This window comes from Biomphalaria glabrata, chromosome 7, assembly GCF_947242115.1.
Source record: "Biomphalaria glabrata chromosome 7, xgBioGlab47.1, whole genome shotgun sequence".
In the NCBI taxonomy this organism is placed as follows: domain Eukaryota; kingdom Metazoa; phylum Mollusca; class Gastropoda; family Planorbidae; genus Biomphalaria; species Biomphalaria glabrata.
The window spans coordinates 7,190,242-7,210,367 of NC_074717.1; the positions used below are offsets into that span (position 1 = coordinate 7,190,242).

Below are 20,126 nucleotides of genomic sequence, written 5' to 3' on the forward strand. Positions count from 1 at the left end.
GTTTTATGTTTAAAGGAAATTAATAGCTATTTTGTGTTTCAAACGGAAGAGCTATAACATCTGATTCTGTTGATGCTAAAATCTAGTTAAATCTATGCCTTTGAAAATACCTAGTTTATCATCACATCTTTTATTTAACACACCGGATACACCAAACAGATTGCTTTTTTTTAGTTCTTTTTCCGCCACGCATGAATGACTCTAATAAATCGTTTAATTTCATGTGGGCCTATAATTAAATGGAAATAAACATATTTTCTAAATCAGGTTTTCTACGAACGTCATTTATACTTTTGATAGAACACAAATGTCAGGGTTCTCTTTGTTGCTTTGCTTTGTCTTGGCTCGTTAGGGGTTACTCCCTTACTCAGTTACAATTTAATTAATATTTGCTTGGCTCATTAAGGGTCACTCAAATACGAACAGTTATCACTAAACAAACTCCAATTCCAAATATATAAGGATAACACAAATAATACTTTAATACTTTAATAATATCCGATAGAGCACAAATAACGACAACAACTTCAATAAATATTTAATACACAAACACCAGTCCAGGAAGCAACCATACAACCTTTCTGGACCGGTAATAAAGCCTCACTGAGTTAACACACTCTCTCGCACATTCAACCATTCAGTACATAACACGTGCAAGACTATTCACATTCATAACATGGGAGTGCTTAAACAAGGGGATATAACTATCATACCAAAATATCAAAGTAACATATTCACTCTCGCCATACCTCCCCCTGACAACAAAATAGAATCATAAAGTTCTAGAGGTCTCACTCGAATAAATGTAAGTATTTTTAGTTTTCCCGAACCACCGGACTCAATATCTGAGCCAAACGCCAAGGTCAGAAGCTGTACTGGTTGTAAGAGGCTATGGAGACGCATGCTATCGGAAGCATTTTATAGGTAGTAGCTAGGATGGAAGGGGGTCCTAATTCAAAAGTCTCTCCTGGCCCCCACATTGAGGGTAGCCCCAAATTAGTGTCCGATTTTATTTATTTTTTTTACATTAAATATTAAATATTTCGCTTCTGCCATTTAATATTGCTATTCATGTTGTCATGCAAGTTAGTGACACTGTTGCATGTATTATTCACAGATTAACTCTTTACGTACGGGGTTACTTATGTTATAAAATACAGACGTTACTGCAAAAAAATAAGATGATTACGTCCTACCCATTGCATGCTCTAATAGAAATGGTGAGGAAGGAGCATTTGTGCAAACTCGTCCTAGCAGATGGATTGATGAATGTGCCATTATCTTGGGGTGTCTTGCCGAGTATCTTAGGGAATGAATCTCATTTATTTTTACCATAAATTATTCTCCAACATCATCTAATCATTTTAAAAAGACGCCGCCCTCGTCAACCTTCTCTCAAAATTAAACGAAAAGCAAAACAAAAAAATCTTTTTTTTTAAAAAATCCAACAAAAGTGAATGTTTTTCACACTTATTAAAGATAGACGACAACAGTTTTTTTTTTTAAGCTAGATAATATTTGTAAAATGACTTTTGTGTACATCGATTATTTGAATAAAAGAATGACAAGGACTCCACGGAGCAATACATAAATATAAATGCCATGTATCATTGAAGAATAGGAATGAAATAAAGTTTTTGGCACATGTCGTGCCTTTAATCCCTAAAAGGTCACTCTCCCTTCATACCACAAAAGCTAAGTTTTATTTAGTTAAGTTATTAAAAACAAGGTCTATTCACGGTTAAAATAGTAAAGGTAGTAAAAATTTAATAATTTAATACAAAATCTTTTGTAAATATTATATATTCACAATTTCACAAATAAAATCTTCGTAGACAACCCAGCCTCCCCGACAAAGCCCAGTACCTTCCCAGGGTAGACATTATCGAACAGTGTTTTTTAGTTGTTCGCTTTAAAAAATTTCCCCCTAATATTCTACTTTGTCTCAGGTCCGAGCAGGGAGTTTGAGTTCCTGACACAGCTTGATTTAGGGCTCTCTTTGCTTCTCTGTCTTTCGTTTCCCTCTATGCCCACATGGGAGGGGATCGAGGTAAAGGTGACATCCCAATGGTCAGCTGTTATTTGGTCCAAAAGCTTTAGGCTTTTATGGGAAGGAAATTAAAAATGTTTCACTTTTTTGTACTTACGTAAATATACAACAAATAATTGTAATAAAAAAATCAAATACGCACTCAATCGCAGAGAGGTGAGGACATAGTTTTGTTTATACCTACCCTTTTAGCCCCCATTGAGTTCAGTAAGCTATACTTGGGAACTGTCATTAGCCAAGCAAAATAATGGAGTTTGGTCGTTGTGTCCGCCACCTTTGTTAACAATTGGTTTTTTAAAAAAATCTATTCAATCGTGAATCCAAATAAGCAAAATCAAAATCTGAATGCATAATTCCTGTCATATTTATTTAGAACCGGATTTTTCCAGCTGGAATGTTATTTTGTATTAACTTGTAGTTCTTAAAATATGTAGGCTATGGTTATCCAGTGTGTAACAGTCATACTAACAGGTATTTCAGTAAATGATCTTTTTTTTTCAACTTTTTTTTAAAACGTCAATTTCTTCTTTATAAAAGTGATGTTGATCTTTAACATCCGTACGGCAACAGTCGCCATAATTGTTCAATATTACAAGGAGTTTTACCAGTGACCTTACACAATCAAGCTCTTGTATTAACAGTTCATCTAATTTCTACATAAAGAGATTCGCAAAATGTTCAGGTCCGTCGATGTATTCCATCCATTCTTTAGTGAGTAGAAACAAACATTTGAGTCGAATGAGGGAATTCCCGTTGAGTTGCGTTTAAGGAGTAAGCCAAATTTAATTTTAAATTGATTACATTTTCAAAAATTATAACGGTCTAACCAGAGTTTTCACTGTGTGACTAGTTAAGTTATTTATTTTTTCCCAAAGATGTACATATAATGTCAAATTTTTGGGCAAAATTGTCAGAGCCGTTTTCAAAATACCCGTCCAGTTCCCAGTTCCCAGTTTCTATCTAGTGTAACCTTTTGAGCCCATGAATGTATTGCATGCTAATAAGAGGAATTGTACAAATATATCGACTTGATAAAAATGGTGAAGAATGACTTTTTATCAATATTGTTTGAGAATCACTGTCCTAAACTCTGAAATCATTGGAATGTTTAGGGAATGTTGTATATTCAGAAACTCAAACGATTTCTCCCAAGCTTTAGATGGCATGGTGGCTGAGTGGTAAATCGCTTGGCTTCCGAAACGATGGGTCTCGGGTTCGAAGCTCTGTGAAAACTGGATTTTCATGACGCCCCTGAGTCCACCCAACTCTAACGACTACCTGACATTAGTTGAAGAAAGTAAATGAGGTTGATCGTCTGAGCTGGCCACATGATATCCTCGTTAACCGTGGTCCGTAGAAACAGTTGATCTTTAAATCGCAAGATTTTAAAGGGGAAACCTTACTGCAGACCAGTGTTGGCCAACATTTATCGGCCTAAGGGTCAAGTCAATGTCCGAAACATTTGTCACTGGCTACATTACAGAAAAGTTGTTAAGTCCAATGGGTAGAACTATCAAGAGACGGGTCGGAAATGGTTCCCAGGTCGTAGTTGTTTTTTTTATCTAAAAGTCCAAAGATCTTACATGTGCTTCGTTCGCACTGATTCAGTTTGAACCGGCTCCATTCAATACAGAAATTTCATTCGAACTGCAACCCAAATAATACACGCACTTCATTGATGGAATTATCCACATTTTATATTAAATTGCTGTATTTAAGTTTGAAATACAGATTAACTGCTGCAATGCCGTAGGTAATAAGACCAGAAACTATTGCTGCAATGTTCAGGCTTCTGACAGATCTAGATTTCTTCTCGGCTTCAACGTGCTTCCCTTGTGCATATAGTTCGTTGACCTGGAAAACAAAAATACAAAACAGTTCTAGAGAATTCCAGTTGACCTACACAAGTTGTGTATCTCTACTTTGCTGTTGTCACAGAGAATAAATAAATTACTGAATGCAATTAAACGTAACAATTAATGAACACAGACGTCGTGCTGATATAAGTAGACATTGAAGAGTACCCTTGTATTGCGTCACATCCTTTGAAGTAGGCCCTACTTTCTGACAAAAACATCCACAACAAACAATGACGCAATAGAAACGTATCAGAAAAATGTTTACGTTTTAAAAACATCAATACCAGGGGCGTAGCGACCATGGCGCGAAGGAGCTCGTCATTCACTGGCATAAACAAGACATGTATCAATTTAAAAAAAAAAAAAAACAATTAGTGAATTTATTACTGGTAATTTATTATATTATTTGATACCAAAAATGAAAAATAATCCTTTAGTATTTACAGATATGGATACATAAGTAGGGTTTTGTCCCCTTAGATAATTGTCGGCGCTATTTGTTCCACACGAAATTATCGGATCAAATTTAAACTATTATTTATTGTACCTAAGAAAACATGAATCAGTTAACAAATTAACCAATTAGTCAATTAATTATTGATAATAAATTATTTTGATATATATTGAACAAGTGGAATAACTTCTACATTATTGAGAGAGCTAGTTGTAAAGGTGGAGTTCATCCCCTTAGATAGGCATCTTTAAATATTTTTTTTTACAAATTATAGTTCTAGTAAGTAGGACCTATTGGGGAAAAAAAAGTTTATCGCTAGCTGAATATTGACATTTTTACACTTTATTTTATTTTAGTTAAAAGTTAATTAATTGTTAATTATTTCTATATTTTTTAGGGATTGGCTGCTTCCTAGTTTAGATCAGATCCCAGACCTATTAAAATATATAAATGCTGGCTAGATTTTGATCTAGTTTCAGATCCAGGCTGGTAGGCTACAGTAAATGTATTTTTGCCTCTTTGAGTCCGAGGTATAAACTATATTGCTCGTCTTATGCATATCAGCATCTTTTCTGTTGTAACTTCAAGTTGGGAAATCGGCCTCAAATTGCGACTGTCACCTATACAAGGGGACGCAAAGGTAAGTAACTCTGTGGCATTTTACGTCTCGACAGTTGATTTTTTCCCTTTGCAACTTCCTGTGCGACTAAAAAGGCCAATCCTTGAAAGACACCTGCGGTCACATAAGTAATCACCAGGGGCAATGGCTGTTTCACTTTCACCCTTCTTTTTGCTACTGTTGGGTATGACATCTGCAATCTGGGACCCTTCTTTTATGCTCGCTCTCCATGTGTATCTATCCAGTGTGACTTTTTCCCAACTGTTAGTTTCGATTTTGAAGAGCTTCATGTCGCGTTATCATATATCAGTATACCTTAGAATTGGAAGGGGGGGGGGAGAACACGTTTATAGTAACTGCATTTATTATACTAAAAGAATAAAAAGAAATGATTAAATGTATCTACTTGCTCAAATAAACATAATCAATGTTTAAATTGAAATGAAATATTGTTTGTTTGTATAATAAATACAGGAAATATATAGGTAGGTTTTTTTTTAATCCCTTTTATACATACGTTTGCAACCCTCGTGATATTTTTTTTTATTTCAGCAACCTAATCTATGCGTCACTACATGGAAATAACACTTCGTACATTAATTGCTGTTGTAAATCTATAGGCTGTGGTCACTTACCTGACTTGATTGAACCACAGCACAGATGCCTACCGGCCAAAAGCAACAGATCAAGACGAATATACTCATGCATAAATGATTTTCAGGCTTAGAACTTGGAACAATCTGTTGGTCGTTTTGAAAAAGAAAAGAAACGGTGTGACATAGAAGCTAAATACAAACTGAATTATCATCTCAGACATAAAATTAACATTTCAATATGAAAAGTCTATATCTCTAAACTTTACAAAATGTTCAATGCTGCTAGTAAGGTCATTGGCAACAAACAAAAAACGTAAGGTCATTGGCAACAAAAAAAAATGTAAGGTCATTAGCAACAAAAAAAAAAGGTAAGGTCCTTAACAACAAGCAAAAAAAAAACGTAAGGTCCATAACAACAAGCAAAAAAAAAACGTAAGGTCCTTAACAACAAGCAAAAAAAACGTAAGGTCCTTAGCAACAAGCAAAACAAAACGTAAGGTCCTTAGCAACAAGCAAAAAAATCGTAAGGTCCTTAACAACAAGCCAAAAAAAAAACGTAAGGTCCTTAGCAACAAGCAAAAAAAAAAACGCAAGGTCCTTAGCAACAAACAAAAAAAACGTAAGGTCCTTAGCAACAAACAAAAAAAAACGTAAGGTCCTTAGCAACAAACAAAAAAAAACGTAAGGTCCTTAGCAACAAACAAAAAAAACGTAAGGTCCTTAGCAACAAACAAAAAAAAACGTAAGGTCCTTAGCAACAAACAAAAAAAAACGTAAGGTCCTTAGCAACAAGCAAAAAAAAACGTAAGTTCCTTAACAACAAGCAAAAAAAAAACGTAAGGTCCTTAGCAACAAGCAAAAAAAAAACGTAAGGTCCTTAGCAACAAACAAAAAAAAACGTAAGTTCCTTAGCAACAAACAAAAAAAAAGTAAGGTCCTTAGCAACAAACAAAAAAAAAGTAAGGTCCTTAGCAACAAACAAATCCCATTTGGGTAATTTTTCAAGAAAAACAATAATAGAAAATGATTAAAAGATTTTTTTAAAGTTAAAAACACCCTTTAGGTCACGATTTTAACATTTTACCATCACAGAAAAGATACAAGACAGCGATCATAAAAACAAGAGCTCTATTGTTCCCTTGACAACCAAGTCATGGAAAAAACTTCTGTAAGGAGGAAACGACCTCTAAAAGAGAAAATGTCCTCCTTTCGCCGGCATTCGCTAACTCTAGAGATGGTCAAAGAGTGTTTTTATGACACTTAGTTCTCTTTACTTACCACCACGTTGTTAGTTACGGACGGCTGTGTTACAGTGACGTTAGAGGAAGTGGTCATAGGCCATTGGTTTTGTCCCGACCATTGTTGATCTTGTGCAGACCACTGTGGCGTTGATCCAGATAACTGTGGAGTGTATCCTTGCCACTGCTGAGTTTGTTCGGACCAATATCGGCCTTGTGCAGGTGTTTGCTGGGATTCGTGGTATCTGCCGTAAGAAGGAGGAGGTTCTTGCTGTTTTCCAGTCACGGTGAAAACTCTTGAAAAGTCATTACCAGCAGACGACGTGTTGATCTCAGTCTCGTGAGTTTCCTTCCAGTGTTGCTGATTGCCAGATGGCGCTATATCTTCTAACTCTGAGTATGGAAATCTGGCGGTGTCATATTCCATCTAGTTAGAAAAAAAAGAACAACTTTTGTTCAAAATGCAGAGTTTAAATATAGTCAGTTAAAATATATTTTTACTATTCCTCTATTCAAGTCAGAACTTCGTGGAACTAGGAACCTGGATCTAAGGTTCCTCGATCAATGAACCTGGACAGCTGATCTGAAAAATAGCTCTAACGATTTTCTTAGAAATTTAACAGTTGGTGTACGTCGCTGAGAAAAAAATTAGGCTACTAGCTGGTTGGCTACACGGGAAAAACTCTAGTTTGACCGTTATAATTTTTCAAAGTAATAAAAAATAAATGTAAATTCGGCTGGAGACTATATCTAGGTCTAGAGCCGTATTATCGTAATAATACGATAACTGAGTAAATTGAAAGCTGATTCAAATTTTATTGACGTTTATAAGCGTTGCTTATACTTTTACGTGAATTTAGGATAGATTTCATTTAAATTCTAAATCTAAAAGTAGATCTAGACTAGATCTTAGGAAATCTAAATCAGAATTTTAGTTCTAGTGTTAGATTTAGTTGTCGATACTATTTCCATAGAATGATCATACTTATAAATAATCGCACAAGAATGCGTAGGTTTTAGCTGTTGACGGAATCACGTATACCCGAATTGAACCAAAATTTATAAAATTATTTTTTAAAATTATTTTATTAGGCTATATTTGAGATTTGATAATGGATATAGTGTCTTAAAAACAATGTATACTGTTTTTCTTGTTAATAGCTAAACAGTGGGGGTCGTGACAGATTGATAAGCGCTTTAATTTGGAAACCGAAAGATCTCAAGTTCCAAACCTTCTGTAGGCTTTAATAAGGCAAAATGCCCCCTTTTCAAACCTTTCGATCTAAAGGGCCAGTTGATGTAAACCTTGTATGTTTCTAAGGCCGACAGTTATTATTATACTGTTATTGTACAGTATGTTACGCTGATGTTGTCAATTGTAGGCAAACTGAGTTTTCATTTGATTGGATCAATAAAATTATCTTTCACGTGGCCAGCACGACAACCAATCGCCTTTACTTCCTCAATTAGATGTATTTGATTTCAGGATTGGGCGGACTCACCGGGACTCGAACTAGAAACCTCTTTTTTTTTAATACAAGCGCTTTACCACTTGACCGCCACGCCCTACACATTAATAGGTAATTGATATTTAGGCCGTCGGTCGCTGTGCCGACTTTGTGACCCACGCAATAAACGGCGAGAAGAGAAAACAGATATACTTCTGATCGTCTGCGTCACAGACCCCTAGGTTTCAAATGATCGCAAGGTTATTTAATTAAATATTACATAACCAAGTTTACAACGAAAAACGGTGGTCTGGTGACGATCAATGTCATCACCTCTGTTACTTATAGGATGAATGCTCCAGCTTTTGACATTAATGACGTAACTTATGGAATCAATATTCTAGCTTTTGACATCAATGACGTAACTTATGGAATCAATATTCTAGCTTTTGACATCAATTATTTAACTTATTGGATCAATGTTCTAGCTTTTGACATCAATTATTTAACTTATTGGATCAATGTTCTAGCTTTTGACATCAATTATTTAACTTATTGGATCAATGTTCTAGCTTTTGACATCAATTATTTAACTTATTGGATCAATGTTCTAGCTTTTGACATCAATTATTTAACTTATTGGATCAATGTTCTAGCTTTTGACATCAATGACGTAACTTATGGGATCAATGTTCTAGCTTTTGACATCAATTATTTAACTTATTGGATCAATGTTCTAGCTTTTGACATCAATGACGTAACTTATGGGATCAATGTTCTAGCTTTTGACATCAATTATTTAACTTATTGGATCAATGTTCTAGCTTTTGACATCAATTATTTAACTTATTGGATCAATGTTCTAGCTTTTGACATCAATTATTTAACTTATTGGATCAATGTTCTAGCTTTTGACATCAATTATTTAACTTATTGGATCAATGTTCTAGCTTTTGACATCAATTATTTAACTTATTGGATCAATGTTCTAGCTTTTGACATCAATGACGTAACTTATTGGATCAATGTTCTAGCTTTTGACATCAATTATTTAACTTATTGGATCAATGTTCTAGCTTTTGACATCAATGACGTAACTTATGGGATCAATGTTCTAGCTTTTGACATCAATTATTTAACTTATTGGATCAATGTTCTAGCTTTTGACATCAATGACGTAACTTATGGGATCAATGTTCTAGCTTTTGACATCAATTATTTAACTTATTGGATCAATGTTCTAGCTTTTGACATCAATGACGTAACTTATGGGATCAATGTTCTAGCTTTTGACATCAATTATTTAACTTATTGGATCAATGTTCTAGCTTTTGACGTCAATGACGTAACTTATGGGATCAATGTTCTAGCTTTTGACGTCAATGACGTAACTTATGGGATCAATGTTCTAGCTTTTGACATCAATTATTTAACTTATTGGATCAATGTTCTAGCTTTTGACGTCAATGACGTAACTTACGGAATCAACGTTTTAACCCATTCTTGTTTAATTATTCATCTATTTTTCCGATTCAATATGATATGGTTTAGAGACCGAATCTCAGATCACATACCTATACAAAAGAGATTTTCTGTCTAGGTCATGATATAGGCCAGTAGGTTGGAATCCTTAAAAAGATATCTTCTAGAGCTTGACAATCATTGCACATAAATATAATGAAACGGGGTATGTTGGCATCTAATGTATTGATAAAGCCTTTTATTAGACTCCTTGAGTTACTAGATCTATGGCCTGCTTTATTCGGGAATCGACTATTGATAATCTCATACATAGATTGAGTATAGGTGAATATTTAACGGTTAACTAAATATTAGCTTGCTAATTCATATGGAACCTAGGTTGAAACGAATCTCGAACACGGCTCTAACAATGTATCTAGAGAATTGACAATTGATATATATTTTTATGAAAATATCTACAAGCTAATTGGCCTCACAGTGAAAACTGGCTTTCGAGTTATAGTTTTTTTTTCAAAATATAATCATCTTAAAATTAAATTTGGTCTATTTTGAAAACGCGTCAGCGGAAATTCCCAAGTGTATTTTGAAATAAACAGAAAGATGTTCATGAAGATTTTACGCATCATTTTATGTAGACACAAAGATAAAGGCACATTCCTCGTTCCATATGCTAGGACAAATTTGTACAAATACTCCTTCTTCCTTAGTGCTATTAGAGCATGGAATGGGTTGCCTGAGCCAGCCAGGAAAACCAGTGACTTGGCAGAATTTAAGTCATTGGTTAATATGCATGACTAAATGCATGACTCGTAGGACGTAATCATCTTCTTTTTTGAAGTAACGTCTGTATTATATAAGATAAATCATGAGCCGGACGGCCAGAATTAATTTCTATAAAGCAAAAAATAGATTTTTGTTTTTCGATGTTACTTGTATCTAAAAAAAGAATTAGATTGAATGAAATTACAAAACAGTAGGAGAAGTCTATTACCGATTCATTAGTGTATTCTCCGTGCCAGGGTTGGGAGGGATAGTTGGCACCCTCTTCAGAATAGTTCTGTGAGTCTGTTGATTGCTCTTGGGATAACCAGAATGGCTGTCCATCAGCTGTGTACTCCACCTGGAGATTGAATACATTAATAGGATCATTTAAATGGTATGGTCTGTATCTTCATCAGTTGTATGTTATGTTTGGTGGTGACAAAGTTTGTAGTTCTCGAGTGAGGCTGAGTAGCCTCGTGAAATACTGCGGACTCGAAGACAAATCTAATTGCTGTATCTTATCATTTGTATGTTATATGCTGTATCTTATCAATTCTATGTTATAGCTTGTATCTTATCATTTGTATGCTATATGCTGTATCTTATCAATTCTATGTTATAGCTTGTATCTTATCATTTGTATGCTATATGCTGTATCTTATCAATTCTATGTTATAGCTTGTATCTTATCATTTGTATAGTATCCGCTGTACTTTATTAGTTGTATATTATGCGTTGTATCTAATCAGTTGTATGTTATGTTTTGTATGCTATCAGTTGTATGTTATGTGTTGTATTTTATCAGTTGTATGTTATGTTTTGTATGCTATCAGTTGTATGATATGTGTTGTATGTTATCAGTTGTATGTTATGTGTTGTATGTTATCAGTTGTATGATATGTGTTGTATGTTATCAGTTGTATGTTATGTGTTGTATTTGATCAGTTGTATGATATGTGTTGTATGCTATCAGTTGTATGATATGTGTTGTATGTTATCAGTTGTATGTTATGTGTTGTATGTTATCAGTTGTATGATATGTGTTGTATGTTATCAGTTGTATGTTATGTGTTGTATTTTATCAGTTGTATGATATGTGTTGTATGCTATCAGTTGTATGATATGTGTTGTATGTTATCAGTTGTATGTTATGTGTTGTATTTTATCAGTTGTATGTTATGTTTTGTATGCTATCAGTTGTATGATATGTGTTGTATGTTATCAGTTGTATGTTATGTGTTGTATGTTATCAGTTGTATGATATGTGTTGTATGTTATCAGTTGTATGTTATGTGTTGTATTTTATCAGTTGTATGATATGTGTTGTATGCTATCAGTTGTATGATATGTGTTGTATGTTATCAGTTGTATGTTATGTGTTGTATGTTATCAGTTGTATGTTATCAGTTGTATGTTATCAGTTGTATGTTATAAGTTAAATGTCAGTTGCATGTTATCAGTTGTATATTGTGCGTTTTATCTGATCAGTTTAATGTCAGTTGTATCTTATCAGTTGTGTACTTTTTGTTGTATATTATCACTTGTGTTATCTGTTGTATGTTATCTGTTGTATTTCATATTTCGTATCTTATACATCATAACCTATCAGTTGTATCGCATTAGCTCTTTGTCCTCTGTTGCATTTCTAACTCAACTCCCATAAGCCATTTGAAGTAGCTTCTTTTTTTTTTATTACATCTTGATTTTATTTCAGAATCACTAACATTCTCATTCTTCTCTTGAGTTCTAATTAACAGTTTTAAAACTTAGATCTATGTTTTAATACCTTGTCTTATTTTTATTTCAGAATCACTCACATTCTCATTCTTCTCTTGCGTTCCAACTAACAGTTTAAAAACTTAGATCTATGTTTTATTACTCTTCAGATTCTAATGAATTTTTTTTTTAATAAAAAATTAAGAAGTTAATTTAATGTTAATGTAATTTCCACATCATCAGTAAATGTATTAGTTGACACTTTTAATGGGCCGTCAATGAATGTTGTCTCCATATATCGAATCTCATTTGTTTTAGTGCCAGAAAATGTATATTTAATCATCTTAAAATAATAATAATAATTTGGGCGAAGCCATGTGTTCTTTTTTTTTGGGGGGGGTGAGGGAATTTGGGGGAATTTTTCTCCACAACCCCCTCCGGGGGGCAATATATATATGTGGTGTGTATCTGTGTGTGTGTGTGTGTATACATAATTAATCTTCATTACATCTGACCCTTCATTCTTTCGGAAGACGTTTATTGTACCCTAGAATAGGTTTTTCCTGGAGTTAGTGGAAAAATTGTAGACTCTCCGCCCTTGCAAGCATTGGGGTCTAGGGAAGCGCAGGAGCCCCGCCGTCAAGCACTATTTCCGGTATTGAAAGCCAACAAAATGCATATTCTGAGGTATTTATAGTGCATTATCCTGCTATTAAAAAGGTTTATTTCAAAAACCTTATGTGCTATTCTTACTGACTTAGATCCTCCCGCGTCGTTCGGCGCATTGGGCAGCAAGCTGCTTCCATTAAAATCTGTCACTGGCAATGTTTGAAGCCTCTTCCCACCTACTCTGAGGACCTCCATGAAAGTGTGGCGCCAAGCTGTACTAGGATTTCCCTGTTTGCGCTTTCCTCGTGATGGCCTCCATGTCATCGCAACTCTTATTATGCGTAATTCATTTTGTCGGAGAACATGTCCCGCAAACCTCATGCAAAGCTCTGTCACAACCTTACTAAGGGGTCGATTTCCATGTTCTGCATAGGATTTCCTTGATTGAGACCCGATCTCTATAACTGACTCTTAAAATCCGTCTTAGCCATCTTTGTAAGGTCACATTTAGTCTTTTTCAATTTCGGCAGAATACTATTCACTTCCCTTTATTAATGGAGCCCTGCCAATTGTAGAAATTTGTAACCTCTCTTGGCTACGCTCTTGGAATTAGGTGACTGAAGTTTGCTTTAGATTTTATATCGAAATGGGAAGTTGTATCGTCAAAATCATCTGTTAAGGGTTTTTAAACTAAAAAAGCTCTGGAGTTTTTTTAACAAATTCTGGACGAGGGAGGGTTTAAACTCAAAACCCCCCTCGGCTTGGTTACGCTCATAGAATTTTTAGTGTGTAATTTCTTTTTTTTTTATATTGAAGATATATTTTGTAGTATCAAACCCCACTGAAGGGGGTTTAAGCTCAAAACCCCTTTAGCTACGCTCATAAAATTTTGAATGTGTAATTTGCTTTTCTTATAATGAAGAGATGGTTTTTAGCTGCAAACCCCGCTGGAGGGGTGTTTTGAACACAAAACCCGTCATGGCTACGCTCATTCAATCTGGTGACTGATGAATGGATAGTGTTATACTGAAAAGGGGGTTTTATCGTTAATTTCGGAGGGGGTTTTAGAAAAAAAATCTTCCTTAGCTATGCTCTTGGAATTTGGGGATAGTCGTTTGCATTAATTATTTTTTTTTAGTTTTATAGAAGAGGGGGATTTAACTGCAAAACCCCCTGGTAGGGGTTTTTAAACTCAAAATCTCTTGGCTGCGCAGGGTAAGTGATGATTTAGAATTAAAAACTTACCTAAAATAGACAAAATCGAAGCAAAAAATCATTCATTAAATTCCAGACACCCCCTCCCACCCCACATAAGGGGGGATTTCATTTCGGGGGAGGGATTGAACCCTCCACCCGGCTACGCCCATGAATAATAGTAATAATAATTGCAATGTCTTTGACTCCGAAGATTAAGGATAAGTGCAGTGTTTCACATCGCTACGCTAATAATACCATACAACAATTAATAACACCCTTTCAAGAATGCCTGTGTACATATATCATTGGAAAGTTCTTCTTTGTACTATTGGACCCGTCTTATTTATGGATAGATTTAGATCCCAACGTTAAACACTTTTGACCAGATATAGATTGAACGAAATAGAATCACGTGACTTTGTGTCAGGAAGATCAATGTCTGGTTAGATCTACTAATTACACTAACAAAATAACAGATTGATCCCCTGAACGGGGGTGAGATTCTGGGTATTAATATATCTGGTTATTTGTGAAAACAAATGTGTGTGCGAACACTTACCCCTGTCTTTCGATCTAAGAACGTAACACCCAGTGGCTCGAATCTTTGAAGTCTCTCTTCATCTTCTCTGTCGTGGTGTCGTCTGTCCATGTGTTTGTATGCAGTTAATTTAAATAAAGACTGCAATGCCAAAACAAAAATGTTTAAGTGTTTGGTAGATGTGTTTTTCCTACTGAAGTAAGTGTTTTTTTCTCCTGTAAAGTACGTGAGCTTCGAGTCTTTATAAATCTATATATAGATTTATATACAAGATCATTAACAACACACTTTGTATAAATCAACGTATGCAAATTGCAAAGACTTAGAAATATACCTTAACCAGCTAATGTAGATTCAGTTCTCTCTTTCTCTCTCTATAACTCTCTATATATGTATTTATTCTCTATCTTTTTCTCTATCTTTCTCTCCTTCTCTTTCTCTCCCTCCCTCTCTCTCTCTCTCTCTCTTCCTCTCTCTCTCTCTTCCTCTCTCTCTCTCTCTATACTTATTCATTCTTTTTCTCTCTCTTTCTCTCCCTCTGTCTATACTGAACACAATGAAGACTTTTATCCATACAATAGAAGCAGGAAGTTGAAATGCCTGGTGTAAACCCATACGCCGACCGCCTTCTTGTGCACTCGACCATTAATGTACCCGTGACAAGCTAATATCAGACTTTACCATGCAGATAGAGGCGGGGGGGGGGATGACAACGCCATTTTAATCCTCACGAGTCCTGACCCTCTTTAAGGGGTTCTAGACTTGAAGCTTTGCAACACCTCCAAAAACTACGTGTGTACCTTTGCCGGGAGTAGACAAATAAATGTACCAAAAAAAGGAAATTTTAACATTTGACCTCCAGTGAGGGAGATGAATTAATATATATTTCTTATAACCATCAACATAAGGATCCTTATGAACGGGCCTGCCAGTGAAAGAGGTTCTAAGGCAAAATACAGAGAGGAATGGAGAAAGTTGGTCGACGTATCTTGCATGGTACCCCAACGTTCTAACAGTCTAAGGGATTTGTAAAGGTAAAAGTGATAGGGATCCTTCTTTCTCGATAGACACTGGATGAGACACTGGATGAGACACTGGATGGGATACTGGATGAGACACTGGATGAGACACTGGATGAGACACTGGATGAGACACTGGATGAGACACTTGATGGGACACTGGATGAGACACTGGATGGGACACTGGATGAGACACTGGATGAGACACTGGATGAGACACTGGATGAGACACTGGATGAGACACTGGATGAGACACTGGATGGGACACTGGATGAGACACTGGATGAGACACTGGATGGGACACTGGATGAGACACTGGATGGGACACTGGATGAGACACTTGATGGGACACTGGATGAGACACTGGATGGGACACTGGATGAGACACTGGATGAGACACTGGATGGGACACTGGATGGGACACTGGATGAGACACTGGATGGGACATTGGATGAGACACTTGATGGGACACTTGATGGGACACTGGATGGGACACTGGATGAGACACTGGATGGGACACTGGATGAGACCCTGGATGAGACACTGGATGAGACACTGGATGGGACACTGGATGAGACACTGGATGAGACACTGGATGAGACCCTGGATGAGACACTGGATGAGACACTGGATGAGACACTGAATGGGACACTGGATGAGACACTGGATGAGACACTGGATGGGACACTGGATGGGACACTGGATGAGACACTGGATGAGACAATGGATGAGACACTGGATGAGACACTGGATGAGACACTGGATGAGACACTGGATGAGACACTGAATGGGACACTGGATGAGACACTGGATGAGACACTGGATGGGACACTGGATGGGACACTGGATGAGACACTGGATGAGACACTGGATGATTCCTATTCATGTTCATACTTGAGTTTAGAGGCGTTAAAATCTTAGGGCGCTTACAGACTACGGGGTTCGACCGTACGGTAAAAAGTGACATGTTTTTTCCGTGATGTTATAGCTTTCAGGTAGAATGGGAGTTTCCCTTGCCCTAACTTTATATTGTGCATTTGAATTTTGTTTCATTTGTTGTGAGTACTTTGTAAGATAAATTCTAAACTAATTCCTATTCTGTGATTGCACAGTTTCTCGTGTTTGCAGTAATATCGAAATCTTGTATCCAGTAAGAAACGCGACTTGACGCATAGTAGACATACAAAATATTACTGAGAAACTTCCTATTTCTAAAAGTTCTGAACCGCAGAATATATTCCAACATTTGCTGTAGGAAGTAGAATCAACAAACTTACAAGCACGACCTGAACTATTCTAATTGAGAAATATTTCCATATTTAAACTAGCTTATACCCGTGCTGCGCTACGGTTGAAATAGTTGCGTACATGTGTAAATGTGTATTTTGTCCGGAACACCTTTTTGATCTTTCAATAAAAAGGCCTGCATTACGACGCTTCTAAACCCCCAACGTCTTTTCCCAGCCCTCATGGTCAGTTATGGGCCAAAACTTTAAGTTTTCAATGAGTGACAAATAATACGATTGTTTTTATACAATGTCTTCTAAAGCAGGTAACGTACCATGGGCTGTTGTTGGAAGTTACAGACCACAAAAAAATATAGAAAAATATATAGTTACAGACTACAAGACAATATAGAAAAATATATATAGTTACAGACTTATAGAAAATATAGAAAAACACTGTATTATGCATAGTTGTATTAATTAGTCTAGATCTATACTAACAATGAAAAACCATTTACTTATAAACGGGAAGTGAACAACCTGAATTCGAACTTATGGCTCAAGCCTCAAGCAGACATTCTATTCACTCTGCTTATGAAGCTCTTATGAACATGAAAGACTGTAATGTTATGTCTTGATTTTATTGTCTCCTCGTATTTCGTGTTTGTATTCACTAAGACTCAGACAGTGACCTATAAAAGGGAAATAATTCATTTTTGTACCACGTTTTCAGTCAAGTACAATTTATTTCCCTTGCACTGGATGTGGCAAAATATGTAGGTCACAGATTGGGCTGCGCATCAACGGGAAATATTGCATTCCTCACTAATCTTCGGTCTCAAGGATAAGATTATATATATATATATATATATACATACTAGCCGAATGTGACCCGCGGCCTGCGGGACGGATTTAGTTTACCTGATTTGTTTAAAACTTAAACCGTATAGAGATAAATTTAGGTATTTTTAATTTTAGCCCCCCCCCCCTTTACCCCCACAAGGTTGTTAGAGGACATTAAAGATACACTACGACATTTTATCAAAGGTTCGGGACATACATACATACATATATACATACATACATACATACATACATACATACACACACATACATACATTCATATATACATACGCCTTACTTTGTGCTTTATATATTAGATATATAGGCCTACAGTGCTTTTTTGTGACGGTACGCACCGATACGGCGTACCGGCACCTTTTTCAATGTGAGGAAAAAAGTATTCCTTTTCTTGTATTGCAACGTTTATTATTAATTTATTAGTAATTAAAAGTTAGGCAATCCATCACCGAGTACCGGCACTTATTTAATTTATATATATATATATATATTATTATTATTATTATTATATATATATATATATATATATATATATATATATATATTTATAAAATACGTATAAGTATCTATATATAAAGAAATTGAGAAAGAGTTAAACAACTTATCATTGGTAAGCTGATTAAGCATTACTTACATTTTAAAAGAATCAAAAGTTCATAAGTGGATTACTCAATATCCTCAGAGATAAATGTATGCAATGAAGACTAACGGTACTCAGAACCAAACTTTTACATCTCAAGGATACAAATAACATTTAAATGCATGCATGCATGGAAAAAAAAAAGATTTGTGAAGATCCGGTTAGATTCAAAGTAGGCCCATGTCCTTTGCGTCGAGTTTGTTTATGTAGAAAGGCATAATGTAATTCGGAAAAAAAGAGAGAGAGAGAGAGAGAGAGAGAGAAGAATTGTTTAATCGACATCAACATGTACACTACTCCCTGATATACGTCACACAGTGTCACGGAAAGGTGTGAGTTTGAAGTCCTGCGTTAGGCTGTCAGAACAGATCCGTAAATGTTTTATATATATATATATATATTCAGATAGACACAAAAAATGCACATTCCTTATTCCTTATGCTAGGAGAAATTTGTACAAATGCTCCTTCCTTCCATGGTGCTTTTAGAGCATGGTTCGGGTTGATGTTGAAGCAGCCAGGAAAACCAACGACTTGGCAGAGTTTAACTCTTTCTCTTCTAACTGACGATACCAACGTTGATTCCACCAGAATGTGGTAAATAATTACGGAGAAAAAGAGTTAAGTCACTGGTTAACATGCATGTCTAGATTGACATATGAAATGCGTAGGGCGTAATTATCTTCTTTATTGAAGTCACGTCTGTAATTTATAAGAAGATGAAGATCATAAGTACTCTCCTCTCGCTCTCTCCTTCTTTTCTTGTCCATGCCTCTCTTTGTCTGTTTCTCTCACTTTCTCTTTCTCTCTTTATCTATCTCTCCATCTCTTTCTCTTCATCCACGGTCTCTTTGTCTTCCTTTTTATCTCTTTCTCACTCTACCACTGTTTTTCTCTCTATTTCGTTCTCCTTCTCTCTCTCTTTCTCTCTATTTTTTACTCTCTTTATTTCTCTCTCTTTCTCTTTCATTCTCTCTTTCTCATTTTCTCTCTCTCTCTTTCTCTCTCATTCTCTTTCTCTCTATCACTCAATTATTCTCTCCATATATCACTTTCCTATATCTATCTTCACTATTTCTTTCACAGCTAAATAAACAGTACAATATATTTAAATAATAAGATAATTTATTAAAATCTTTGGATAAAAAATAGAATAAACATTTTGACCACTCCGTCAATCTCAAGTCAAGACAAAGGAGGAGGGCCGGGCGTGGGGCTAGCAGCGCTAGAAAAGGCCAAAAAAAGAGAAGACTTTGCCCTGGGTGAAAAAGGCTCTTGTACCTGAAGAATCATGAAGCAAAGGGGCGAAAGGAAGCCTCGAAGCTGAACTAGAGATGAACACCTTAAAGTGTGATGACAAGATGGTCTAGGACTGAGAACTATATAGGTCAGTTATTGACTTCACATGCTCCAATCTTGTGGGCGGGTTGCAAGCAAGGAAGTAAAAATTGAATGGTTACAAAGTTACAACGTATGTTCTGCTTACCTGAAGGCGCGGTGGCTGAGCGGTAAAGAGCTTGGCTTCCGAAATGGAGGTCCCAAGTTCGAATCCCGGTGAAGACTGGGAGTTTTTAATATGAGGACCTTTGTGCGTCCACCCAGCTCTAATGGGTACTTGGACATTAACTGGAGAAAAGTTTGGTGACAAGATAGTCTAGGAATGAGAACTATGTACAGCAGTTGATAGTCGCACACGTTCCAACCGAGTGGGCAAGCTGTAAGCAGTGGCGTAGCTAGGGTGGGGGGAAGAGGGGGGGCAGAATTTGAAAATCCCCCCGGGCCCCTCTCTTGAGGCAGGCCCCCAAATAAGTGT

General features: G+C 35.9%; 1 protein-coding gene across 1 annotated transcript; it reads right to left on the reverse strand.

Annotated features, from left to right (window-relative positions):
* Positions 1 to 456: 456 nt before the first annotated feature.
* Positions 457 to 18,497, reverse strand: LOC106072172 (uncharacterized). Its single transcript, XM_013232505.2, has 6 exons — positions 18,309 to 18,497; positions 14,590 to 14,709; positions 10,738 to 10,866; positions 6,857 to 7,243; positions 5,618 to 5,722; positions 457 to 3,904 (listed from the first exon to the last, which is right to left on the reverse strand). The coding sequence occupies exons 2-6, from the start codon at positions 14,677 to 14,679 to the stop codon at positions 3,746 to 3,748; spliced, it is 870 nt and encodes a 289-aa protein (XP_013087959.2). The 5' UTR covers positions 14,680 to 14,709; positions 18,309 to 18,497; the 3' UTR covers positions 457 to 3,745.
* Positions 18,498 to 20,126: the final 1,629 nt, after the last annotated feature.

Bases quoted from the DNA above. Each gene is read 5' to 3' on its own strand.
- LOC106072172 (XM_013232505.2), bottom strand. From the start codon at position 14,679: ATGGACAGACGACACCACGACAGAGAAGATGAAGAGAGACTTCAAAGA. The intron at 5,723-6,856 runs GTAAGTAAAGAG...AACGACCAACAG, and splicing joins CCGTAACTAACAACGTGGTG to ATTGTTCCAAGTTCTAAGCC. The intron at 3,905-5,617 runs GTAAGTGACCAC...TTTGTTTTCCAG, and splicing joins CTGTGGTTCAATCAAGTCAG to GTCAACGAACTATATGCACA.